This window comes from Giraffa tippelskirchi, chromosome 13 (genome assembly GCF_054371585.1).
Source record: "Giraffa tippelskirchi isolate mGirTip1 chromosome 13, T2T-mGirTip1v1.2.pri, whole genome shotgun sequence".
NCBI classification, from domain to species: Eukaryota; Metazoa; Chordata; class Mammalia; order Artiodactyla; family Giraffidae; genus Giraffa; species Giraffa tippelskirchi.
In genome coordinates, this window is record NC_137287.1 from 32,806,788 (window position 1) to 32,828,329 (window position 21,542).

The window sequence follows — 21,542 nt, forward strand, 5'->3', positions numbered from 1 at the left end:
CATATAGGTTGTTATAGAATGTTGAGTAGAGCTCCCTGTGCTATACCGTAGGTCCTTGTTGAGTATCTGTTTTACATTTAGTTATGTGTCTGTGTTAATCCCAGCCTCCAAGTTTATCCCACCGCCATCCTCTGCATGCTCTGTTACTGTCTTTCCATGCAAGAGGTGAATCGGGTCTTCATAACTGAACTTGGTACGTTCCTCAGAGGCTGTGTGGTTGGAGGCTGTTGGATGATCACAGCCAACAGTGGAGAGATCCAGCTCCTTTCCCAGCTTCTTTATCTTGGCCCCAGTTGTATCACTAGCAGAACGGGGAGAGAGGACCCTCCTGTCTGCCCCTCTTGCTCCCGGGTTGGAATCTGAACCTGGCTGCTCCCTCACCCCACACACTCTCCCAGGCATGCCCGGCCATTGGCTCACCCCCATCTGGCACTTCAGGCTTGGGATGCGGCAGAGGAAGCCAGAGGAGCACTATGCCCCTAACAGGGAGAGGAGGCTGCCATCTACGCAGCCCTCCACATCGCCCCCTGCCACTCTCCACAGAAAGACAAGCCGTGTTTTCTCCTTCTTTAGTTGTAAATAGCTCTGTCTTCAGGCACAGGGTCCTTCCTCTAAAGGCCCCATTTCTCCCCTTCTTGTTTTCTCTTTCCTCTTTCTTCCCTCTCTAATCCTCCATTTTCTCTCCTCTTTTCTTTCCTTTTCACTCTCTCCTCTTTCTCCTTCAACCCACAGCTGAGTCTTGAGCTCCTGCCAAGCTCCCTGCAATGTCCTGAATGTTGGGAAATTCAGGCAAAATGGACAATGGGTGTGATCCCTTTGCTTCAGGGATCAGGATTTTATAGGCTGAGATAGCTCATTGACAACACTTCGATAAAACAGGGATGCAAAGGGAATGATGTCATATTACTTGCTGAAAGAGAGAAGATATTTCTTGGCACAGGTTGTGGGATTATTGCTACCTTTTTCTCTTTTTTGTCCTTGCATTTAAAGGCTTTTAAAACACAAGATCTCTCTGTGATATTCAAAAGTCCTCACACACTTACACAGTGAGTCACAGGGTTTTGAGAACTATTGATTGAGAAAATGCACAGTGTCAAAAAGATCCTGTGAATCCATTTATGCCCACAAGTGTGTACTCCTTTTAATTCATAACAACTTGATCTATCTGTGTGTGAGGCGAATTGGTGGAGCTGACTCCAGAAGAGCTTGGCATACATAGGATTTCCTGGACTTCTTGCAATTTTTCTGCTGTCTTACTCCACAGATTTATATCTCACCAACTCCACTGGCTAATGGAAAATTGTGACCATCTATGCTGTTTGACGCTTGATGGAGTTGCCCAGTCCTCTCTCTTCTTTTTCCTTTTTCGTCTTTGAGGACACAGGTTGGGCACCTGTGCACATAAAATTCCCAGCTCCCAACTTGCACAGTTGATCAGGTGGCCTATGAAATCCCAGCCAGATGGCAACAGGCAGCCATGAATTCTGCAAAACTCGAGCTCCATCCGCAGAGCAGAGACCTCAGTTGGAAGGTGGTAGTGAAACATTTATGCCAAAGACAGCCCATCTTTGTCTCTAACTGGGTACATTTAAGCCTAGCCCTATTTTTATTTTGGTTTTGTGACTTCTCAGCATTATACAGAAATGGAATATTCTGACATTTAAATAAGGGAGATTTTATCTTCCATATTCAGTCTATTTGTGTTGAGAATCTTGTACTATTCCTCTCCTCCACGCAATGGTACTTTTTTTTCTCTCCAGCAAAATTGTTCAGTTTGGAGATCATGGGCACGGAAGTCCTAGGCTTTGGAATGCCATTATTTCCAGATCCAAGGTCATCTAGATTTCAACCAGATGAGTGTGGAATTATAAAGCTAAGACCCCAGGGTCAGTGATCAGATGATCTAGCTGCTCTCACTCTGTTCCAAAGCCACAGATCACCTCCCAGCTTGGACCAGCAGCTTCCTTCCAGGGCAACTGGTGAGGAGAGTACTTAGTCTCAACACCGCAGCGCCCCCAAGCCTTCTTCATTCCCTGAACCACAGTTCAGAGCTCATAGAGGCCGAATCCATTCTCACTGAGGACATGAGCCTGCTGATGAGGATGCCCTAGATTTTCTACAAAGAAAGATGTTCTTTTGCCATTTCCAACTCCATTTGGGCTTCTGAGAAAGCAAAGTGCCTGGTCCCCGGGAAAGACATGAAACAAGATGGAAACAGGGTCAGTTCCCCTCTCAGTATTCACAGCAAACCCTCATTGGATTGACAGCATCATCACCCCTGACGTCTTTAGGCTGTAGATGGAAGCTGTTTCTCTGCAGGGGACCACTGGACACCATCACTGCGATCTTTGCTTGAAAATGACTTGTCCCAAGAGTCAGCCTTGATTTCTGGATTTCAGAAACTATTCCTGAGCCCTCTGCCTAAGATTCCTTCCTCTCCCTGGCTCCAGCTGATCCTCGGATCAGAAGAACACACGCTACTGAAGGAGAGGAGCCTTGTGTCATCTACAGTGAAGAGTTGCGTGAACCACCTACTACATGCCAAGCCCTGTGCCAGGAACTAGAGACACAGGAAGAATAAGACAAAGTCTCCATCCTGAATAAACTCACCTCCCAATGGGGAGAACTTAGAAGCAAGTGGCATTTATATTCCAGTGGCAGTTCTCTATTGACGAGATATCCAGATGTCACGGAAGGAGAAACCATAGTCTCATATTCATATCCCTGTGCATTCAGGGAAGGCTTCCTGGAGATGGAGACCTCTGAGATGGAACCCTAAGACAGGCACTGCCACATTTTCAGCATGATACTGTACAGCTAGTAGATCCAAAGCACATTGTTAGGGGTAGTGGTGATACCAAAGACAGTTTACAATGGATCCTCATCCGCAGTTTCTTGCAGGTGGGCATCCCCCAGTCACTATATAGCCTGAGAGCAGGAGAGTTTGGTCTGCATGGACTGCCTGCCCCTGAGACCAGGGCAGGACTCTAACAATGTTATATCACTGGGATGGAATTTACTGGTGACCTTCCTATAATGCACGCTATAGCACTATTGTCCAAATTTGTTCAGATGGTTAAGAATCCGCCTGCAATGTGGGAGACCTGGGTTTGATCCCTGAGTTGGGAAGATCCTCTGGAGGAGGGCATGGCAACCCCCTCCAGTATTCTTGCCTGGAGAATCCCCATGGATAGAGAAGCCTGGTGGGCTACAATCCATGGGGTTGCAAAGAGTTGGACACGACTGAGCACGGCACAACAGACACCTGTAACAACCAATCTTATATGTGGTTTCTGATCATATATGTGGTTTCTGATCCATGGTGCAAAAACATAGGCAGCAAGTGAAGAATCTTGGGTCCATCAAGCATACAGCTGGTCTCATCCAATGACCCCACCATTCCCAGGACAGCTCAAACTCCTTATCCATCGGGCTCCTGCTTTCTAGTGCCTCCTTGATGGCTTCTTTCTCCTTGCCAATTTTGAACCTTTCTCTGATCTCAAAACATGCCATATTTCTCGCTGCCTCCAGCCCTGTGCAAATTCAGTCATCTCATTTTGCCATAATTACTGGTTTACATGACTGTCTCTCCCACAGGACTCAGCCAGTAGAGGCCAAAGACTGTGTGTTAGTCATCTCTGTGAAAATACAGAGATACCGACCTCATGCTAAGTGCTTTAGAAACGTCCTTTTTTTTCAGTGGCAGAACGAGTGAATGAATGAATGAGTGAGGGAGTAAGACACGACCCAATGAGGTCCACAGAGGTCCCCAAAGCATTCGCTTCCTTGACTGGAAATGAAACAGAACATCAGACCCAAACTAAAACCACACGCTGTTTCTTTCTGTGCCATCACTGCCTAGGGTCAGGTGCTTTGGCCAGAAACCAAGGAAAAAAAAAAAAATGTAGATGTGTGCCTGTGAGGGTATATGTGTGGGCTGATTTTAGAAGATGTACTTCAGCGAATTCTCAGGCCCTAGACAGAGCCTAAAGAGTACAGGTTCAAAATGGACTTTTTACAACTGACCTCAGGGGAGAAATGCTGAGGCTGCCTGAAGGCGAGTCACATTGCCGCTGTGAAATCCTTTCCCGAAGCAATCCCCTTAGCACTCAGACAGCTTCGCAGGATAGAATGAAATCTAATCTGAAAGGCAACTGCAGTCCCTCTGGAAGCTCAGAGAATGAGTCTGAGGACAGAGAAGGAGCTGATTTCTCTGACGTTGGACACAGCAGGTTCTTACTGGAGGGCTTAGCCTTCCCTCTGGACGTGTATCTGGGAATCATGCTGTTGTTGTAGTTGTTGTTCAGTCACTTAGTCATGTCCAACTCTTTGTGACCCCATGGACTGCAGCACGCCAGGCTTCCCTGTCCTTCACTATCTCCCGGAGCTTGCTCAAACTCACATCCATTGACTTGGCGATGCCATCTAACCATCTCATCTTCTGTCATCCCCTTCTCCTGCCTTCAGTCTTTCCCAGCATCAGGGTCTTTTTCAATGAGTTTGCTCTTCACATCAGGTGGCCAAAGTATTGGAGCTTCAGCATCAGTCCTTCCAATGAATATTCTGAGTTGATTTCCTTTAGGATTGAATAGTTTGATCTCCTTGCTGTCCAAGGAACTCTCAAGAGTCTTGGAATCATGGACTCCAGAATTGGAAGGGCCTGGGGAGTGTTATGTGATCCACCCCACCCACCAGCACCCTGGCTTCAGGCAGGAACTATAAGTATCTCCAGCGATGTGTGGTTGTTGTTCAGTTGCTCAGTCATGTCCTACTCTTTGCAACCCCATAGACTGCAGCACACCAGGCCTCCCTGTCCATCACTATCTCCCATAGTTTGCTCAAATTTATGTCCATTGAGTCACAAATGCTAACCATCTCATCCTCTGCTGCCCCTTTTGCCTTCAGTCTTTCCCAGCATCAGGTGATAGGTACTGAGTAATCAAGGTGTGCCAGGCACTATATGCATGTAACCTTGCTTAATTCCAGTAGAACTCTTACAGGTAAATACTGTTGTGCTACATTTGATAGATGCCAGAACTGCAGCTCAGAGAGACTGAGCAAGTCCCTTAACCTCTTTGTGCCTCATCTGTAAAATGGGTGTGATCCTGGCCCCAGCCACATTATGTGGCTATGAGGGCTACCTGGGTTAATTTGTGAAAACCTTACTATATGCCCTGAAACAGAACAGAATTTATGTAACTTTGTTAACTGAAAGACTAGAAAAATAGATGAGTGAATGGATGAGTGGATGGATAGATAAGCAGAGTAGCAGATCTAAGATCAATTGAGCAGTGAGTGTTGAAGATGAATTGATCATAGGCAGTCTGACCCTTGTTCTACCTCCTGTGACTGTCCAGACCTTACAGAGTGATTCAACACGCTCCCTAAACTCTTCAGGGAAGGGGGATCCCTTTTGTAGCTTATTCTAGGTATTTTCTACCTGAAGCATTCTTTCTTGTGATTTGCTGGATGGCATCTACTTGAATTTCCATCCATTATCTTTTGCAAATCTGAAAACCATGGCTTCAACTTTGTGAGGGAATGGATAATGTGAGAAGTCCCATGTGTGTGTGTGAGGCCTCACTGTCTGCATCCTTTCTGTCCCTTTCATCTGACCAACCCTGTACATTTCACATAGCCTTCTGCAATGGCATCACCTAAGAAACTGATGGAAGAGAGTCTCAGACACCACACGATGCAGCTCAATTGTTCTCATGGGGTCCCTTTTAGATTTTGCATCTTTTTTTAAAAAAAATTATTTTAATTGGAGGCTAATTACTTTACATTATTGTAGTGGTTTTTGCCATACATTGACATGAATCAGCCAAGGGTGTACATGTGTTCCCCATCCTGAACCCCCCTCCCACCTACCTCCCCATCCCATCCTTCAGGGTCATCCCAGTGCGCCAGCACTGAGCACCCTGTCTCATGCATCGAACCTGGACTGGTGATCTGTTTCACATATGATAATATACATGTTTCAATGCTATTCTCTCAGATCATCCCACCCTCATCTTCTCCCACAGAATTCAAAAGACCGTTCTATGCATCTGTGTCTCTTTTGCTATCTTGCATATAGGGTCATCATTACCATCTTTCTAAATTCCATATATATGCATTAGTATACTGTATTGGTGTTTTTCTTTCTGGATTACTTCACTCTGTATAATAGGCTCCAGTTTCATCCACCTCATTAGAACTGTTTCAAACGTATTCTTTTTAATGGCTGAGTAATATTCCATTGTGTACATGTACCACAGCTTTCTTATCTATTTGTCTGCTGATGGACATCTAGGTTGCTTCCAAGCCCTGGCTATTATAAACAGTGCTGTGATGAACATTGGGGTACATGTGTCTCTTTCAATTCTGGTTTCCTCAGTGTGTATACCCAGCAGTGGGATTGCTGTGTCATATGGCAGTTCTATTTCCAGTTTTTTAAGGAGTCTCCACACTGTTCTCCAGAGTGGCTGTACTAGTTTGTATTCCCATCAACAGTGTAAGAGGGTTCCCTTTTCTCCACACCTTCTCCAGCATTTATTTTTTGTAGATTTTTGGATAGCAACCATTCTGACCGGTGTGAGATGGTACCTCATTGTGGTTTTGATTTGCATTTCTCTGATAATGAGTGATGTTGAGCATCTTTTCATGTGTTTGTTAGCCATCTGTATGTCTTCTTTGGAGAACTGTCTGTTTAGTTCTTTGGCCCACTTCTTGATTGGGTCATTTATTTTTCTGGAATTGAGCTGCAGGAGTTGCTTGTATATTTTTGAGATTAATTCTTTGTCAGTTCCTTCATTTGCTATTATTTTCTCCCATTCTGAAGGCTGTCTTTTCACTTTGCTTATATTTGCCTTCCTTGTGCAAAACCTTTAAGTTTAATTAGGTCCCATTTGTTTATTTTTGCTTTTATTTCCATTACTGCTAGAGGTGGGTCATAGAGGATCCTGCTATGATTTATGTCGGAGAGTGTTTTGCCTGTTTTCCTCTAGGAGTTTTATAGTTTCTGGTCTTACGTTTAGATCTTTAATCCATCTTGAGTTTATTTTTGTGTATGGTGTTAGAAAGTGTTTCTAGTTTCATTCTTATACAAGTGGTTGACCAGTTTTCCCAGTGCCACTTGTTAAAGAGATTGTCTTTTCTCCATTGTATATTCTTGCCTACTTTGTCAAAGATAAGGTGTCCATAGGTGCGTGGATTTATCTCTGGGCTTTCTATTTTGTTCCATTGATCTATATTTCTGTCTTTGTGCCAGTACCATACTGTCTTGATGACTGTAGCTTTGTAGTAGAGCCTTAAGTCAGGCAGGTTGATTCCTCCTGTTCCATTCTTGTTTCTCAAGATTGCTTTGGCTATTCGAGGTTTTTTGTATTTCCATACAAATTGTGAAATGATTTGTTCTAGTTCTGAGAAAAATACCATTGGTAGCTTGATAGGGATTGCATTGTATCTATTAGATTTTTGCATCTTTATGGCTCCTGCCTTTTGAAGCCCCATCATTCTGCCTTTTAACTAGCAACTGTGGGAGAAAGCTAGAAGAGAGAAAGGGAGAAGAAAGAAAGAGAGAAAGGGAGGAAGGGAGGGAGGAGGAAAGAAAGAAGGAAGGAAGAAGAGAAAGGGAGAAAACTGTGACACCCTGCTCTGTGCTCAGGACTTCACAGCCTTCCTTAGGCTGGCACAGAACTCAGAGTCCGGCAGATGATGAATGCGGCTGGCAGTGCCGTCTCCCCTGAAGACAGATATAGCGAGAACATTGAAACAGGCATGACCTCCATGCCTGCAGAGGCATTTTCAAGTGCACATGAGCCTCCCATCATTGGAGGTAGAAACAGAGAGGGGAGGAGAGAGCTCTCCGTGTCATGAAGTTGGGAGCTGTGCTGTCTGGTGGGGAGAGGAACACAAGTATGGCCCGGGCTGCAAACCCAAAGCTCTGCAACCTCCCTCTGCCACCAGAAGCCTCTAGCTTTTGTCTTCCAGCAAGAATAAGTCTGCTTCAGGAAAGGCATTTAATTGCCCCATTGACCAGCTCCACGTCCTAAGATCACACCGACAAAGATTATGGCCTCTTTGTAAAGGGCTGAACTGACATGGACAGAGTAACACAGGCTGCTTCCTGGGAGGGGGAAAAAATGACATTTGGGCTTCTCCCTAGCTGAGGACATGCGTACTCTCCAGCTTTTTACTCTCAAGCTCGCCCCCTTTTGCTTTATATTTCCTCTCTCTAAGTAAGTAAGTGTTCGTCTCTTAGTCATGTCCCACTCTTCCTCTCTTTATGTGGCAGAAAAGCTCACCCAACAGATCTGACCTTTTTTTTTTTCTTGCAATGTTGCCCAATTTAAACCTGGAGATGGAAAGAAACAGAAACAGAAAATATGGATGCAATGCTTACTATCTGCTGCAGGCATGAGAAATAATGAAAATTGTAAAACGTTGTTCCGGATCTCCCTCAAGGAGATGACAATATTTGAGTAAATTAAAAATGAAATTAGGAAGTATTTGAACTACAATTCAGTGCACTAGTAGAAAAGGCTATGAGGCAGGAAATGAATGACTGGAGAATGACTGGAACACGTTGTAACTGGTGTTGAGAAATGTGTGTTTGCCCCCCTTTTAGGAGGTGGGTCTGGTTTACCAAGTTGACCTATTTCAAAGAGAGGTGTTTGAGCAAAAGGCAGAGGAAAAATCTTTATATTTACATCCTAAAGGAATCAAAATGATGTTCCTTCTACTGAGACTGACCCTGTTACAGACATTCTGTCTCTCTTTGTGTGTGTGCTAAGTCCCTTCAGTTGTGTCCAACTCTTTGTGACCCAATGGACTGTAGCCCACCAGGCTCCTCTGTCCATGGAATTCTCCAGGCAAGAATACTGGAGTGGGCTGCCATGCTCTCCTCCAGGGGATCTTCCCAGCCCAGGGATCGAACCCGCATCTCTCATGTTTACTGCATTGGCAGGCAGGTTCTTTACCAAGAGTGCCACGTGGGAAGCCCTTGTCTCTCTTTGAAAGTGAAAAGCAAGTGAAAGTGAAAGTCACTCAGTCATGTCTGACTCTTTGCAACCCCATGGACTGTACAGTCCATGGAATTCTCCAGGCCAGAATACTTGAGTGGGTAACCTTTCCCTTCTCCAGAGGATCTTCCCAATCCAGGAGTCAAACTGGGGTCTCCTGCATTGCAGGCAGATTCTTAGCTATTCCCTGAACTATCAGGGAAGCCTTGAGACAATACCAAAGGGAAGATATGCTGGGAATTTGACAAAATGTAATGAAAAGACCATTTCTGAGTCCTCACAAACTCCGGCGGGAGGGAGAAAGTCAACAACACAGTATTTTTGGAAGGATGGCATTGGTGTTTTGGGGAGAGCAGGAAGCCGCCAGGTAAATCTTGAAGCATAGAGCAGGCAGTGAATTTGGATGAGTCAATGGTGGTGCTGGGTGGACGGTGAGGTCATATTGCTGACTGTCTCATGACATTTGTGAGCACAGTACTGGAGACTGTTAGAGGGGAAGAGTTGAAATCAAGGTATCCCTTCCCACTGCTTTCTGCATCACTGGTCAACCAGCACCCTTCCTTGCGAGTGAAGAATTTACAATATAATATTTATTTGTACTTCCTATTTTTCTCCCATAAACATGTATGCTTTTAAAAAATCATGATTACAAAATTTATGGGGCTTCCCTGATGGCTCAGACAACAAAGAATCTTCCTGCAACGCAGGAGACACAGGTTACGACCCTAGGTTGGGAAGATTCCCCTTGAGAAGGACCCACTCCAGTATTCCTGGAGAATTCCATGGACAGAGGAGCCCAGTGGGCTACAGTCCACGGGGTTACAATAGGTCAGACACGACTGAGCGACTAACACTTTCACTTTCACAAGAGTTATACATGCATATGTGGTAGTGGTACAATGGAAACTTAACTGATGTGGGGCCCCTCCATGCTACAAACTGCATAAAAATGCAGAATTATAGGCATGTACACACATACACATATGCAAGCCCACAATGCACAGCCAAGGCCAAAATGAAGAGAAATCTTTTGGTGCCAGAAAGAGGGGAATGGGAATCCTCATGGTGTGTTTCAGCTGCAGTGCCGACAGGGAGACAGGCAAGAGGGATGGGACCTGGGGCTTTAACATCCACAGGGGGGCCCTGAACTGTACAAGGAGATGATACCACGGCTTCAATCTGAGACTGTCAAGGAGTCTGTGAAAAGGAGACTAGAAAAAACAGTCCATCATAGCAAAGGAAGTACAAGGAGCTTAATATCTGTTTGAAGCTGAGAGATTAAAACTCAAATTAGTATGGAGGTTTAAATGTATGTTAAATGGTGGAGTAATTATGGTCAGATTTGTTTCACACATGTAGCAAACGTATGGACACCAAGCGGGGAAAGGGGAGGGTGGATGAATTAGGAGATCAGGATTGACATGTATACGCTATTGATACTATGTACTGTTATTGTTCAGTTGCTAAGTCATGTTCAACTCTTTGCGACCCCATGGACTGTAACATGCCAGGCTTCCCTGTCCTTCACTATCTTCCAGAGTTTGCTCAAACTCATGTTCATTGAGTCAATGATGCCATCCAACCATCTCATCTTCTGTCATCCCCTTCTCCTCCTGCCCTCAATGTTTCCCAGCATCAGGAAAATAGATAACTAAGGAGAGCCTCCTATCTAGCTTAGGGAACTGTCCTCAATGCTCTGTGATGACCTAAATGGGAAGAAAGTCTAAGGAAGAGGGGATATATGTATACGTGTGGCTGATTCACATTGCTGTACAGCAGAAACAAACACAACTTTGTAAAGCAGCTATACTCCAGTAAATGTTAAAAACTGGTACATTGAAAGCCCCTGGAACCACGGCAGGAGCAAACCCAGAGCCCCTCTGTAAGGCCTTGTCTGTAACCCAGGTTGCTTGGGAGCCCCATGGGGTTTGGGGGAGAACAGCTCTGCTGAAGATGCGCTCATAATCAAAAGTTACAAATGCTGCAAGGAAGTAATCCACCATGAGAGTCAGCACGCATGGCAGACAGAACAGAACCCTGAGAACTCAGATGGCAGGGAGGGGGTATGGGGCTGAGAATAATCTGAAAGACTATAGGTTTGAAATTACAAAATGGATAAAAGTTTTCAAAGTCATAGCTGAAGAGGAGGACATTATAACAAAATGAACAGGCAGAATTTTAAAAGAACCAAGCGAATGTCACAATTAAAATAGATTAAAAATTAAAACACAAAGTCAAATATTACCAATGAAGGAATAAATGAACTGGAAAATAAATCTGTGGAAATCAAATGCAGGACAGAACAATGAAGGAGTGAAAAACATGAAAACAAAGTTAATAACCTAGAGGATAGAATGAGAATGTCTAGAATATTTTTAAACAGAATTTAAAAGTAGCTTATTAGAATTTTTTGAAGGAGCCATGTGGCATGTAGGATCTTAGTTTCCTGCCCAGGGATTGAACCCATGTCCCCTGCATTGGGAGCATGGAGTCCCAAACACAGGACCACCAGGGAAGTCCCCATCTAGAGTATTTTAAACAAAATTTTCTGAAGATAAGATAATCATGTTAAGGATTTGCAAAGGACTTGCAAATTAAGTATTTGCAAATTAAAACAATGTGATACACACCTTATTGGAATGGTCAAAATCCGAAACAAAATCAGTGCTACTGAGGATGCATTATATGAACAGGAGCCTCATTCATTGCTGGTGGAGTGTGAAATGGTACAGTCATCTTGAAAGACTGTTCGGCAGATTCCAAGAAGGCTAGATATAGTCTTATGATATAGTCACTGATAATGTCCTTAGGTATTTACCCAAGTGAGCTGAAAACTTATATCCTCATAGAAACTTAAACATGAATGTTTATGTTTCCTTCATAAATGTCCAAACTTGGAAACAACCAAGATACCCTTCAGTGCATGCATGTGTACTCAGTTGCTTCAGTTGTGTCCGACTCATTGCAACCCCATGGACTGTAGCCCACCAGGCTCCTCTGTTCATGAGATTTTCCAGGCAAGAATACTAGAGTGGGTTGCCATTCCCTTCTCCAGGGGACCTTCCTCACCCAGGGATTGAACTGGCATTTCCTGGGTCTCCCGCATTGCAGGTGGATTCTTTAACCACTGAGCCACCTGGCAAGCCCCATATCCTTCAGTAGTTGAATGGATAAACAAACTATATATCCATGCAGTAGAATATGGTTTAGAGATAAAAACAAAAGGTCTATAAAGCCAGGGAAAGATATAGAGGAATCTTAAATGCATCTTGTTAAGAGAAAGACGCTTGTCTGAAAAGGCTACACAGTATATGGTTCCAACTATATGATGTTCTGGAAAAGGCGAAACTATAGAGACAGAAGATCAGTGGTTGCCAGTGGGTGGAATGAGGGGTGATGGGGGGTGAACAGTTGGATCACAGAGGATGTTTAAGGCAGTGAAACTATTCTGTATGATACTGTCTTGGTGGATACATGATGTTAAGCATTGGCAAAACCCAGAGAATTGTACAGCACAAAGATTGAACCCTAATATAAACTATGTGGAGTGAAAGTAGCTTAGTAGTGTCCGACTCTTTGTGACCCCATGAAATAGTCCATGGAGTTCTCCAGGCCAGAATGCTGGAGTAGGTAGCTGTTCCTTTCTCCTGGGGATCTTCCCAACCCAGGGATTGAACCCAGGTCTCCCACATTGCAGGTGGATTCTTTACCAGCTGAACCACCAGGGAAACCCAAGAATATGAAGTGGGTAGCCTTTCCCTTCTCCAGGGGATCTTCCCAACCCAGGAATTGAACCGGGGTCTCTTGAATTGCAGGCGCATTCTTTACCAGCTGAGCTACCAGGGTAGTCAATATAAACTATGGACTTTAGTTCATGATAATGTATTTGGCTCATAAGTTATAAAAATATATCACATCAATGCCAGATGTTAATAGGGGAAACCATGAGGAAAGGGAAGAGGGACTCTATGGGGATTCCACTTTCTGCTCAGTTTTTCTCTAAATTTAAAACTATTCTAAAAAATAAAGTCTGTTAATCTTTTAAAAGATGGGGAAAGTTAATAATCAAAGCAACGACGGATGAAATTCTTCCAAAATTAAAGTTATGAGTCATCAGATTGAAGAATCACAGAGTCCAGAGCAGAACAAATAAAACATATCCGCACCTAGATCCACACAAAGACAGAATGAAATTCTCAAAAGCGATTAGAGAGAAAATATAGATTGCATAGAAAGTAATGACAAATGCATTATGAGCTGACCTCTAACAGTTACAATCTAGGTCAGAAGGACACTTAATAACATCTCCAAAAGGTCTAAGAAAAATAAGTGGCACCTTCAGTTTTTATGTTCAGGCAAGTGTTTCAATAGTGAGAACAAACAGAAAGCAATATACACACATTTCATAAAACTTAAAGAGAGCAATGTGAAGGCAATAATTTATGATTAATCTCTTCAAAGAAAATCAAACATTTTGAGCATTTATTTATTTTTCTCTGCAAGTGGTTTTTTTTTCATTGAAGTATAGTTGATTTACAATGTTATATTAGTTTCAAGTCTACAGTATAGCGATTCAATATTTTTATAGATTATACTCCACTTAAAGTTATTACAAAATAATGGCTACATTCCCCTGTGCTGTATAATATATCCTTGTTGTTGACGTATTTTATACATAGTCATTTGTATTTCTTAATTCTACACTTCTATCTTTTATATCTTAGAGATCACATGTATATACAATATAGTTGTACTCTTCATTTAACATTCTAGGCATCTTTTTTGATTTTCACTGTTTTTGAAGGATAACTTTTAAAGGCCTGAATCATAGTCTAAGCACCATGGTTTAGTGAATTTCTAGACAGTTAGTATAATTACTAGACATTTAGACCAGAGAATTTCCTCCTAAATGGCAACTGGATAAAATGCACATAAAAGAGAGACAAAATAATGCCTTTTTTTTTTTCCATTGAAAACCCCACCTGCTTCTTTAGTTGCCTGCCAAAGTGGGGAAGTATTTAGTTTGCAAGGGGCCATTTAGAAGCAATTGAGTTGTTTCTTTGCAAGGAACACTTTGTGCCCTAAGTGCATTGCTTGAGGTGACTTTTTGGAATAATCTCGGATGCTCTAAACAAAGAAATGAATAGTGTATACTTCCTGTACAAACGTGTACCAGGCTGTGTGCTGGGTGCTTCCTGGACAACAACCCTTGCAGGCTACTATTTAGGAGAACTTACCATGAGCCAGGCACTACATTTAGGAATTTTGCATATGTGAGCTTCTTTGATCTTTCCTAGAACCGGACAGAGTATGCACTATTATTCTACCCATTTCACGGACAGGATCACTGTGACTCTGAGGACACACAGCTAGTCAGTGATGAAGTCATAACACAAATGCATATCTTCCCACTGCAGCCTACTGTCAGCTTATCCCATGTCCTATTCTAGGCTTGGGTGGATGTTGGGGGTGGGGATACAGAAAAGCAGGGTGCTGTGTGCTTAGTCTCTCAGTCGTGTCCAACTCTTTGCAACCCCATGGACTGTAGCCCACCAGCCTCCTCTGTCCATGGGGATTCTCCATGCGAGAATACTGGAGTGGGTTGTCATGCCCTCCTCCAGGGGATCTTCCCGATCCAGGGATTGAACCCAGGTCTCCCGCATTGCAGGCGGATTCTTTACTGTCTGCTCCAAGCACAGAGGTGTCCACCCCACGGCGCGTGCCCTGCTCCTCACCGCCTGTGGCTCTTGTCTTTCATGCAGGGGAGATGGAGGAGCTGGAGACGCTGTGGCTCACGGGGATCTGCCACAATGAGAAGAACGAGGTGATGAGCAGCCAGCTGGACATCGACAACATGGCGGGCGTGTTCTACATGCTGGCGGCCGCCATGGCGCTCAGCCTCATCACCTTCATCTGGGAGCATCTCTTCTACTGGAAGCTGCGCTTCTGCTTCACGGGCGTCTGCTCCGACCGGCCGGGCCTGCTCTTCTCCATCAGCAGGGTCAGTATCCCCGACGGCTACTTCCCTCTGCAGCAGGCAGCTCCAGAAAAGCACTGGGGCTCCCAGAGAAGCAGGGATTCGGGACCCCTGGGCAGGGGGTGGGGCGCCTGCACACCCTCCCCTCACTCACCAACCCTTCTCGGATGTGTGGAAAGGGCACTGGGTTCTGTGTTGATGAGCCAGACAACCGTGCAAGCCAGAAATGGAAGGTGAATGAATAAGGCAGGCCGGGCCTGAGAAAAATAGCACAAATGGAATGAAAAATAGCAGCTGAGCATGGGTGTCAAGGGGAGAGAGCAATGGAGACTGTAGTAAAATATAATAGAGTGTGTCAAACCCAAAGGAGATGATCATTCTCTGCTCTTGCTGAGGATGGTCTTAGTGGAAGGCAAGGCCAATTTTCAGTTTTTATAGGAGAAAATGGCCAACTGATTATACAGGAAAACTTTCTTTTTTTTTTTTTTTTTTTTTTTATACTTAGGTCCTTAAATTTTATTTTATTTTATTTTATTTTTTTTATAAATTTATTTATTTTAGTTGGGGGCTAATTACTTTACAATATCGTAATAGTTTTTGCCATACATTGACATGAATCAGCCATGGGTTTACATGTGTTCCCCTTCCTGGACCCCCCACCCACCTCCCTCCCCATCCCATCCTTCTGGATCATCCCATTGCCCCGGCCCTGAGCCCTTGTCACATGCATCGAACATGGAATGGTGTTCTGTTTCACATATGATAATATACATGTTTCAATGCTATTCTCCCAGAACGTCCCACCCTTACAGGAAAACTTTCAATTTTTATTTAAAATTTTTTGGTTGTGCTGTGAGGCAGTCAGGATCTTAGTTCCCCAACCAGGGATCAAACCCACGCCCCCTGCAACAGAAGTGGGGAATCTTAACCACTGGACAACTAAGGACGTCCCTTAATTTTTAAATGCTAGTACCTAATTCCATTGAAAGCTAGAAAAACACCAAAACACATGGGCTAAGCACAGCCAGTCTGTGTCCTCCCTGACAAACACCCAGATATTCTCTAGAACGTTACTAAAATTCTTGTGCAGGATGCTATGACGTTTGCATGCTTTCCAAGAGGTCACATGTGGCAAAACAGAATCACGATGCAAAGCCATGTGTGTACACAGATGACAACCCACAAGAACACGTATGATGCAACAGAGCCTGAAATGAAACAGAGGCTTGAAGAACCACGAGAAAAGGCACACACTTCAAACAGGAAACAAAATACACGTTCAACCCGACATAAACAGCAGTGCAGAGTACACATGCCATAGTCAGTGCACTCATGTGCAAACCACAGAAATCTTTCATGATGCACAACATGGCACGTGTGTGTGGCCATACACAGGTACACATGGTGAGATGCATTAATCACAATGACAGTCATGGAAAGTGCTTCTATCTGTGGGGCACATTTATTTCCCAGGCACCATATAAGGATGTTATACTCTTCATCTCATTTAACCTACAAACCATGAGGTTTGTATGAGATTGGTACTGATATGGTCCTAGAGTTGGGGAAACTCACAGTTATAAGGTTAGAGGAATTACCCAACACTGCTCAGCCTTGCTGGAGCCAGGATCTGACTCTAGGTGGTGTAGTAACAGCCTGAGCCCGCAGTCTTACACAAGCAACAGACATCAAATCCAAGCAAAATAAGAGATTTGATACAAATCATACTACACCCATATATGTGTACACAACTGAACAATGTTTACCTGTTCAGCACAAGCTAGTCACTTACTTGCATCAGATAAAAGCACATACACACATATTGTTCACTGATCTTCCAACACAGTATAAGGGCTTCCCTGATGGCTCAGATGGTAAAGAACCTGCCTGTCATGTAGGAGACCCAGGTTCAATCCTTGGGTCAGGAAGATCCCCTGGAGAAGGAAATGGCAACCCACTCCAGTATTCTTGCCTGGAGAATTCCTTGGACAGAGGAGCCTGGTGGGCTACAGTCCATGGGGTTGCAGAGTCAGACACAACTGACATTAACACTTTCACTTTACATACATTCATATTGTTCACTGATCTTCCAACGCAGTATAATATCATCTATGTACCTGATAATCAATGTCATCCATCTATCCATTCATTCTTTTATCCATCTACCCATCCATCTATTTATCTACCTATTTCTCCCATTTATTCGCCTTGGAATTTGTTTTACTCTGAAAGAATTTAACAAATTAAGGTTTGAAACATGGTGAAAAATATGTAGTTAGAAGCATCTAGTTTTAGATGCTAATGTCTATTGGGAAAGCAAAATAATCATTTAAAGAGGAATTTGTGTATTCTTGAGGATTGGTGGTTTTAAGAGATCCAAAAGGTACACACAGACTTAGTCAGGAGGATTTATTTTCTCCATTCAGTGGCAACTAAACTTGAGCTCTATGCAAATACATATTTCCTAATTAGCTTGATGGGATCTAAACACACAGATTGCTTAAAAATAACAACATGCATGCATGTAGCTAGGTATTAAGCCAACTTTAAGCTAATTCTCTCAGCCAATTACTGAAGGCTTTCCATATCCAAATGATTCTGGGATTGCCATGAGTGAATGAACACAATTGCCTTTACTTGTAAATCCTGCTTGTTTTTGAAAGAGCGCTCCTTCTGTCCAAGATACCATTAAGGAAGCCTAGTGAGGATTGTTATTCTGAGAAATGATCTAAACCCCTCACTCCTGTTCCAAGCCTCTGGAGGGACAGGCGTGAAGGGGGAACTGAGTGCAGCATTGCTGTGTTGTGTCCTTGACAAGCCAGGACCTAAACTTCCATCTCCCCCTCCCTAATGGAGAGAGGACCCCATGTCCCACGGAACACAAACCTGAGATGCCTGCCCTTTTGCACTGGCCAAGGCAAAGGCCAGAACTCAGAGAGTCATTTATTTTACATTAGAACCAAGCTTCTCCCATAGCTGTGACTTTTGTCCATTACGACTTACAAAAAGGCATCCCTTCTTCTGTGGGATGCTTTTAACTTTTGTTTCCTCTCCAAAACGCTGTCCCTTTCATTATAAAAAAAATATTCACTGTCATCAGCAAAGAGAACTGCTTCAGTTGTCTCCTAAGACGTGAGGAATGGGAGACATAGCAAAACCAGAGACCAGGGAGGTGGAAACCATGACATCCTTCCAGAGAGCTCAGAGGAGAGCTTAAGGCAGCTTCTGGCTGGCCTGCAACGGGAACGACAAAATAGAAGTCATATACCGTCTTAGCCTGGGCTTCCCAGGTGGCTCAGTGGCAAAGAATCCATCTGCCAATGCAGGAGGTTCAGGAGACGCAGGTTCAATCCCTAGGTTGGGAAGATGCCCTGGAGGAGGAAATGGCAACCCACTGCAGTATTCTTGCCTGGAGAATTCCATGGACAGAGGAGCCTTGCGGGGCAACAGTTCATGGGGTCGCAAAAGAATCAGACACAACTTAGCAAATGACAACAATCGCCTTGGGCCATTCCGGCTGCTCTAACAAATTACCACATGCTGAGTGCTTCATCAACAATAAAAACGTGACACTCACGTGACACTCACGGTTCTGGAAGCTGGAAATCTGAGATCAGGGTGTCAGCATGGTGGGGTGAGGGCCCTCTTCTAAGTTGCAGATGTCCCCTTGTGCTAAAGGAATGAAGGGGCTCTGTGGGTCTCTTTTATAAGATGTGCTCCTGCCAAAGGCCCCATCTTGGACCGCATGACCTAAGCACCCACCTACTACTAATACATCACCTTTGGGAGCTGGGATCTCAATACATGAATTGGAAGGCTAGGGGGACACAAATAAGCAGAGGATACCAGACACTTTAGGCATCAGGCCCAGGTGCCAAGGAACCAAGGAGGACAGTCATGCCCAGGCCCCACTGAAAATGTTCTGAGAGGTCAAGGTCCTCTAGGAGTTGGAGGATGGACAGAGCCAATTGTCTGGAACAGCATGTTGAGTCTGCAGTGCTCCCTTCGTCTGAACCCATCGTGGGGCCGAGAGGACATATCACTTACACAATCCATAAAAAGTAGTCATAGTCTGTGAATGCTAGAGAGGAGGAAAGGAAGACCTCTGCAGGGAAGAAAGAAACCCCAGCCTAGGGATTGGCCTTCCAAGGTAGGGTTTGGGTGGCATATGACATCAGAAAGCCACGATGGCTTTCCAGAGCAAATGTGCAGTAGTAAAGGGTAGTATGTGTTTCCTGTGGCTCTGATCACAGGGCTGCTGTGTGAGAGGACAGAGGGGAGGGGTGACAAGCAGGAGGGGCACAACGGGGATGATGGAGCGGCTCACCCACTCGCATTCATGGAGCCCCTTCCACGTGAGGGGCTCTGTTTGCTTTGTCAGATCTTGCCCTGACATCCACCTTAGAGTGTATGATTCCCATTTTACAGATGTGGAACTTGAGGCTCAAAAAGATGTAGTGACTTAGCCAAGGTCACAGAGCTAATAAAGGATGACTCTGGGGCTCATTTCTAGTAGGCTTCAGGCTTCTGACTCTTCGCACCCTTTTGTAATACACACTCCCACCTCCCCATCAGCCCATCTGGAAGATGGGTCAACTCAGTTGAAGAACTCCTGCCAACCAAACCTGGAGTACAGGCTAAGTCCATCATGTTGACTTCTTCCTGAGGCTTTGCCAGGCAGATCTGCACCTGGAAACTGCCTTAGCTGTGTCATGTGAGCCCCAGGGGAAAGCAGGGATGAGAAAAAGCAGTCAACCGCCATCCCCCCAGCTCTTGAAACATAGCTCAGCTCCCTGGCTGCTTCTGAGGGCCTCCTGCGAATACAGAGACAACTAGCTCATCTTGGCATGTGGGAGCACACCACTCTGATGGGAGAGGTTGGAGGCGAGTTCTCAAAATCTCTAAAAGGAAGACAGAAGCTTATTAAAATAAAAATGCAAAGTTAGAAAAACATGTAAAAGCTAATGTTCTCACAGTGCTAACAACAGAAAGAAAATGCTCTGATCTTGGCTGATTCAGACATGTAGGAGACACACTGATTTTCACCCAATATAGCAGAGTCCCTCTAGGTTAGCGTATGAGACTGTTACATCACTAAATTGATCAGGGAAAGCATAAGTTAGCATAAAAGATTCAAAAGCACTGCTCTATGTGAAATACACGTTTGTACATTTTGACATCCAGCAGCCTCAGAAACAAAAAGGAGACGCTGCCTCCTGGCAAGGAACAGGGAAAGAGACCACTCAGGGCCTAGAGAAGGAGACGAGAGGAAAGGCTGCAGGAAGGTGAGAAGGGCCATCACCTTGTCTTGGGCAGCCTTTATCATGCAGCCTGGGGTGGAGAGGTCGGAGGAAGAGATGCTCAAACACACAACTGTAGGCTTTTCTGTTTACTCTTCCTTGTTCTCTAGAAAACAACAAGAAAGATGCAGGAGGGCAAACAGTGTTGGCTGTCACAGTTGCATGAGCATCCCTATGGGTTCTGAGTGTCCCTACCGTGGGAATCGATGGGGCCGCTGTCATCAGAGTCTACACTTCTCACACATCCTTCCCACGAGTATACCCCAGAGTCAGTGGCAGCTTCCGCATCCCTTTCACAACCCCCTTCTTGGGCCAGACCCGTGTCAGTCTCTGGAGAACCAGGTCAAACCCTGAAGTCTGGACAATCATGTTCCATTTAGGTTGTTGTTGTTCAGTCACTAAGTCGTGTCTGACTCTGTGACCCCATGGATTCTAGCCCCCCAGACTCTTCTGTCCACAAAATTTCTCAGTTAAGAATACTGGAGTGGATTAATTTCCAAAATATATAAGCAGCTCATACAACTCAATACCAGAAAAACAAACAACCCAATCAAAAAGTGAGAAAAAGACCTAAACAGACATTTCTCCAAAGAAAACATACAGATGGCTAACAAACACATGAAAAGATGCTCAACATCACTCATTATTAGAGAAATGCAAATCAAAACTACTATGAGATATCACCTCACACCGGTCAGAATGGCCCCCATTATTCATTGCAGCACTATTTGCAATAGCTAAAACATGGAAACAACCTATATGTCCATCGACAGATGAATGGATAAAGAAGTTGTGGTGTATATATATACAATGGAATATTACTCAGTCATAAAAAGGAACACATTTGAGTCAGTTCTAATGAGGTGGATGAACCAAGAACCTATTATACAGAGTGAAATGAGTCAGAAAGAGAAAGATAAATACTGTATTCTAACACATATATACGGAATCTAGAAAAATGGTACTGAAGAATTTATTTACAGGGCAACAATGGAGAAACAGATATAGAGAATAGACTTATGGACATGGGGAGAGGAGAGGAGAGGGTGAGATGTATGGAAAGGGTAACATGGAAACTTACATTACCATATGTAAAATAGATAGCCAACGGAAGTTTGTAGTATGGCAAAGGAAACTCAAACAGGGGCTCTGTCTCAATCTAGAGGGGTGGGATGGGGAGGGAGATGGGAAGGAGTTTCAAAAGGGAGGGGGTATATATACACCTATGGCTGATTCATGTTGAGGTTTGACAGAAAACAG

At 44.2% G+C, this 21,542-nt stretch overlaps 1 protein-coding gene across 7 annotated transcripts in view; it reads left to right on the plus strand.

Annotated features, from left to right (window-relative positions):
• Window positions 1-21,542, plus strand: part of GRIN2A (glutamate ionotropic receptor NMDA type subunit 2A) — a 450,066-nt gene that overhangs the window by 425,806 nt on the left and 2,718 nt on the right. For all 7 annotated transcript variants that reach the window (XM_081559277.1, XM_081559275.1, XM_081559280.1 and 4 more), the window contains one exon: window positions 14,768-15,006. In XM_081559277.1, the coding sequence (XP_081415403.1) occupies window positions 14,768-15,006 (239 nt within the window). The remainder of the gene's footprint in view (window positions 1-14,767; window positions 15,007-21,542) is intronic.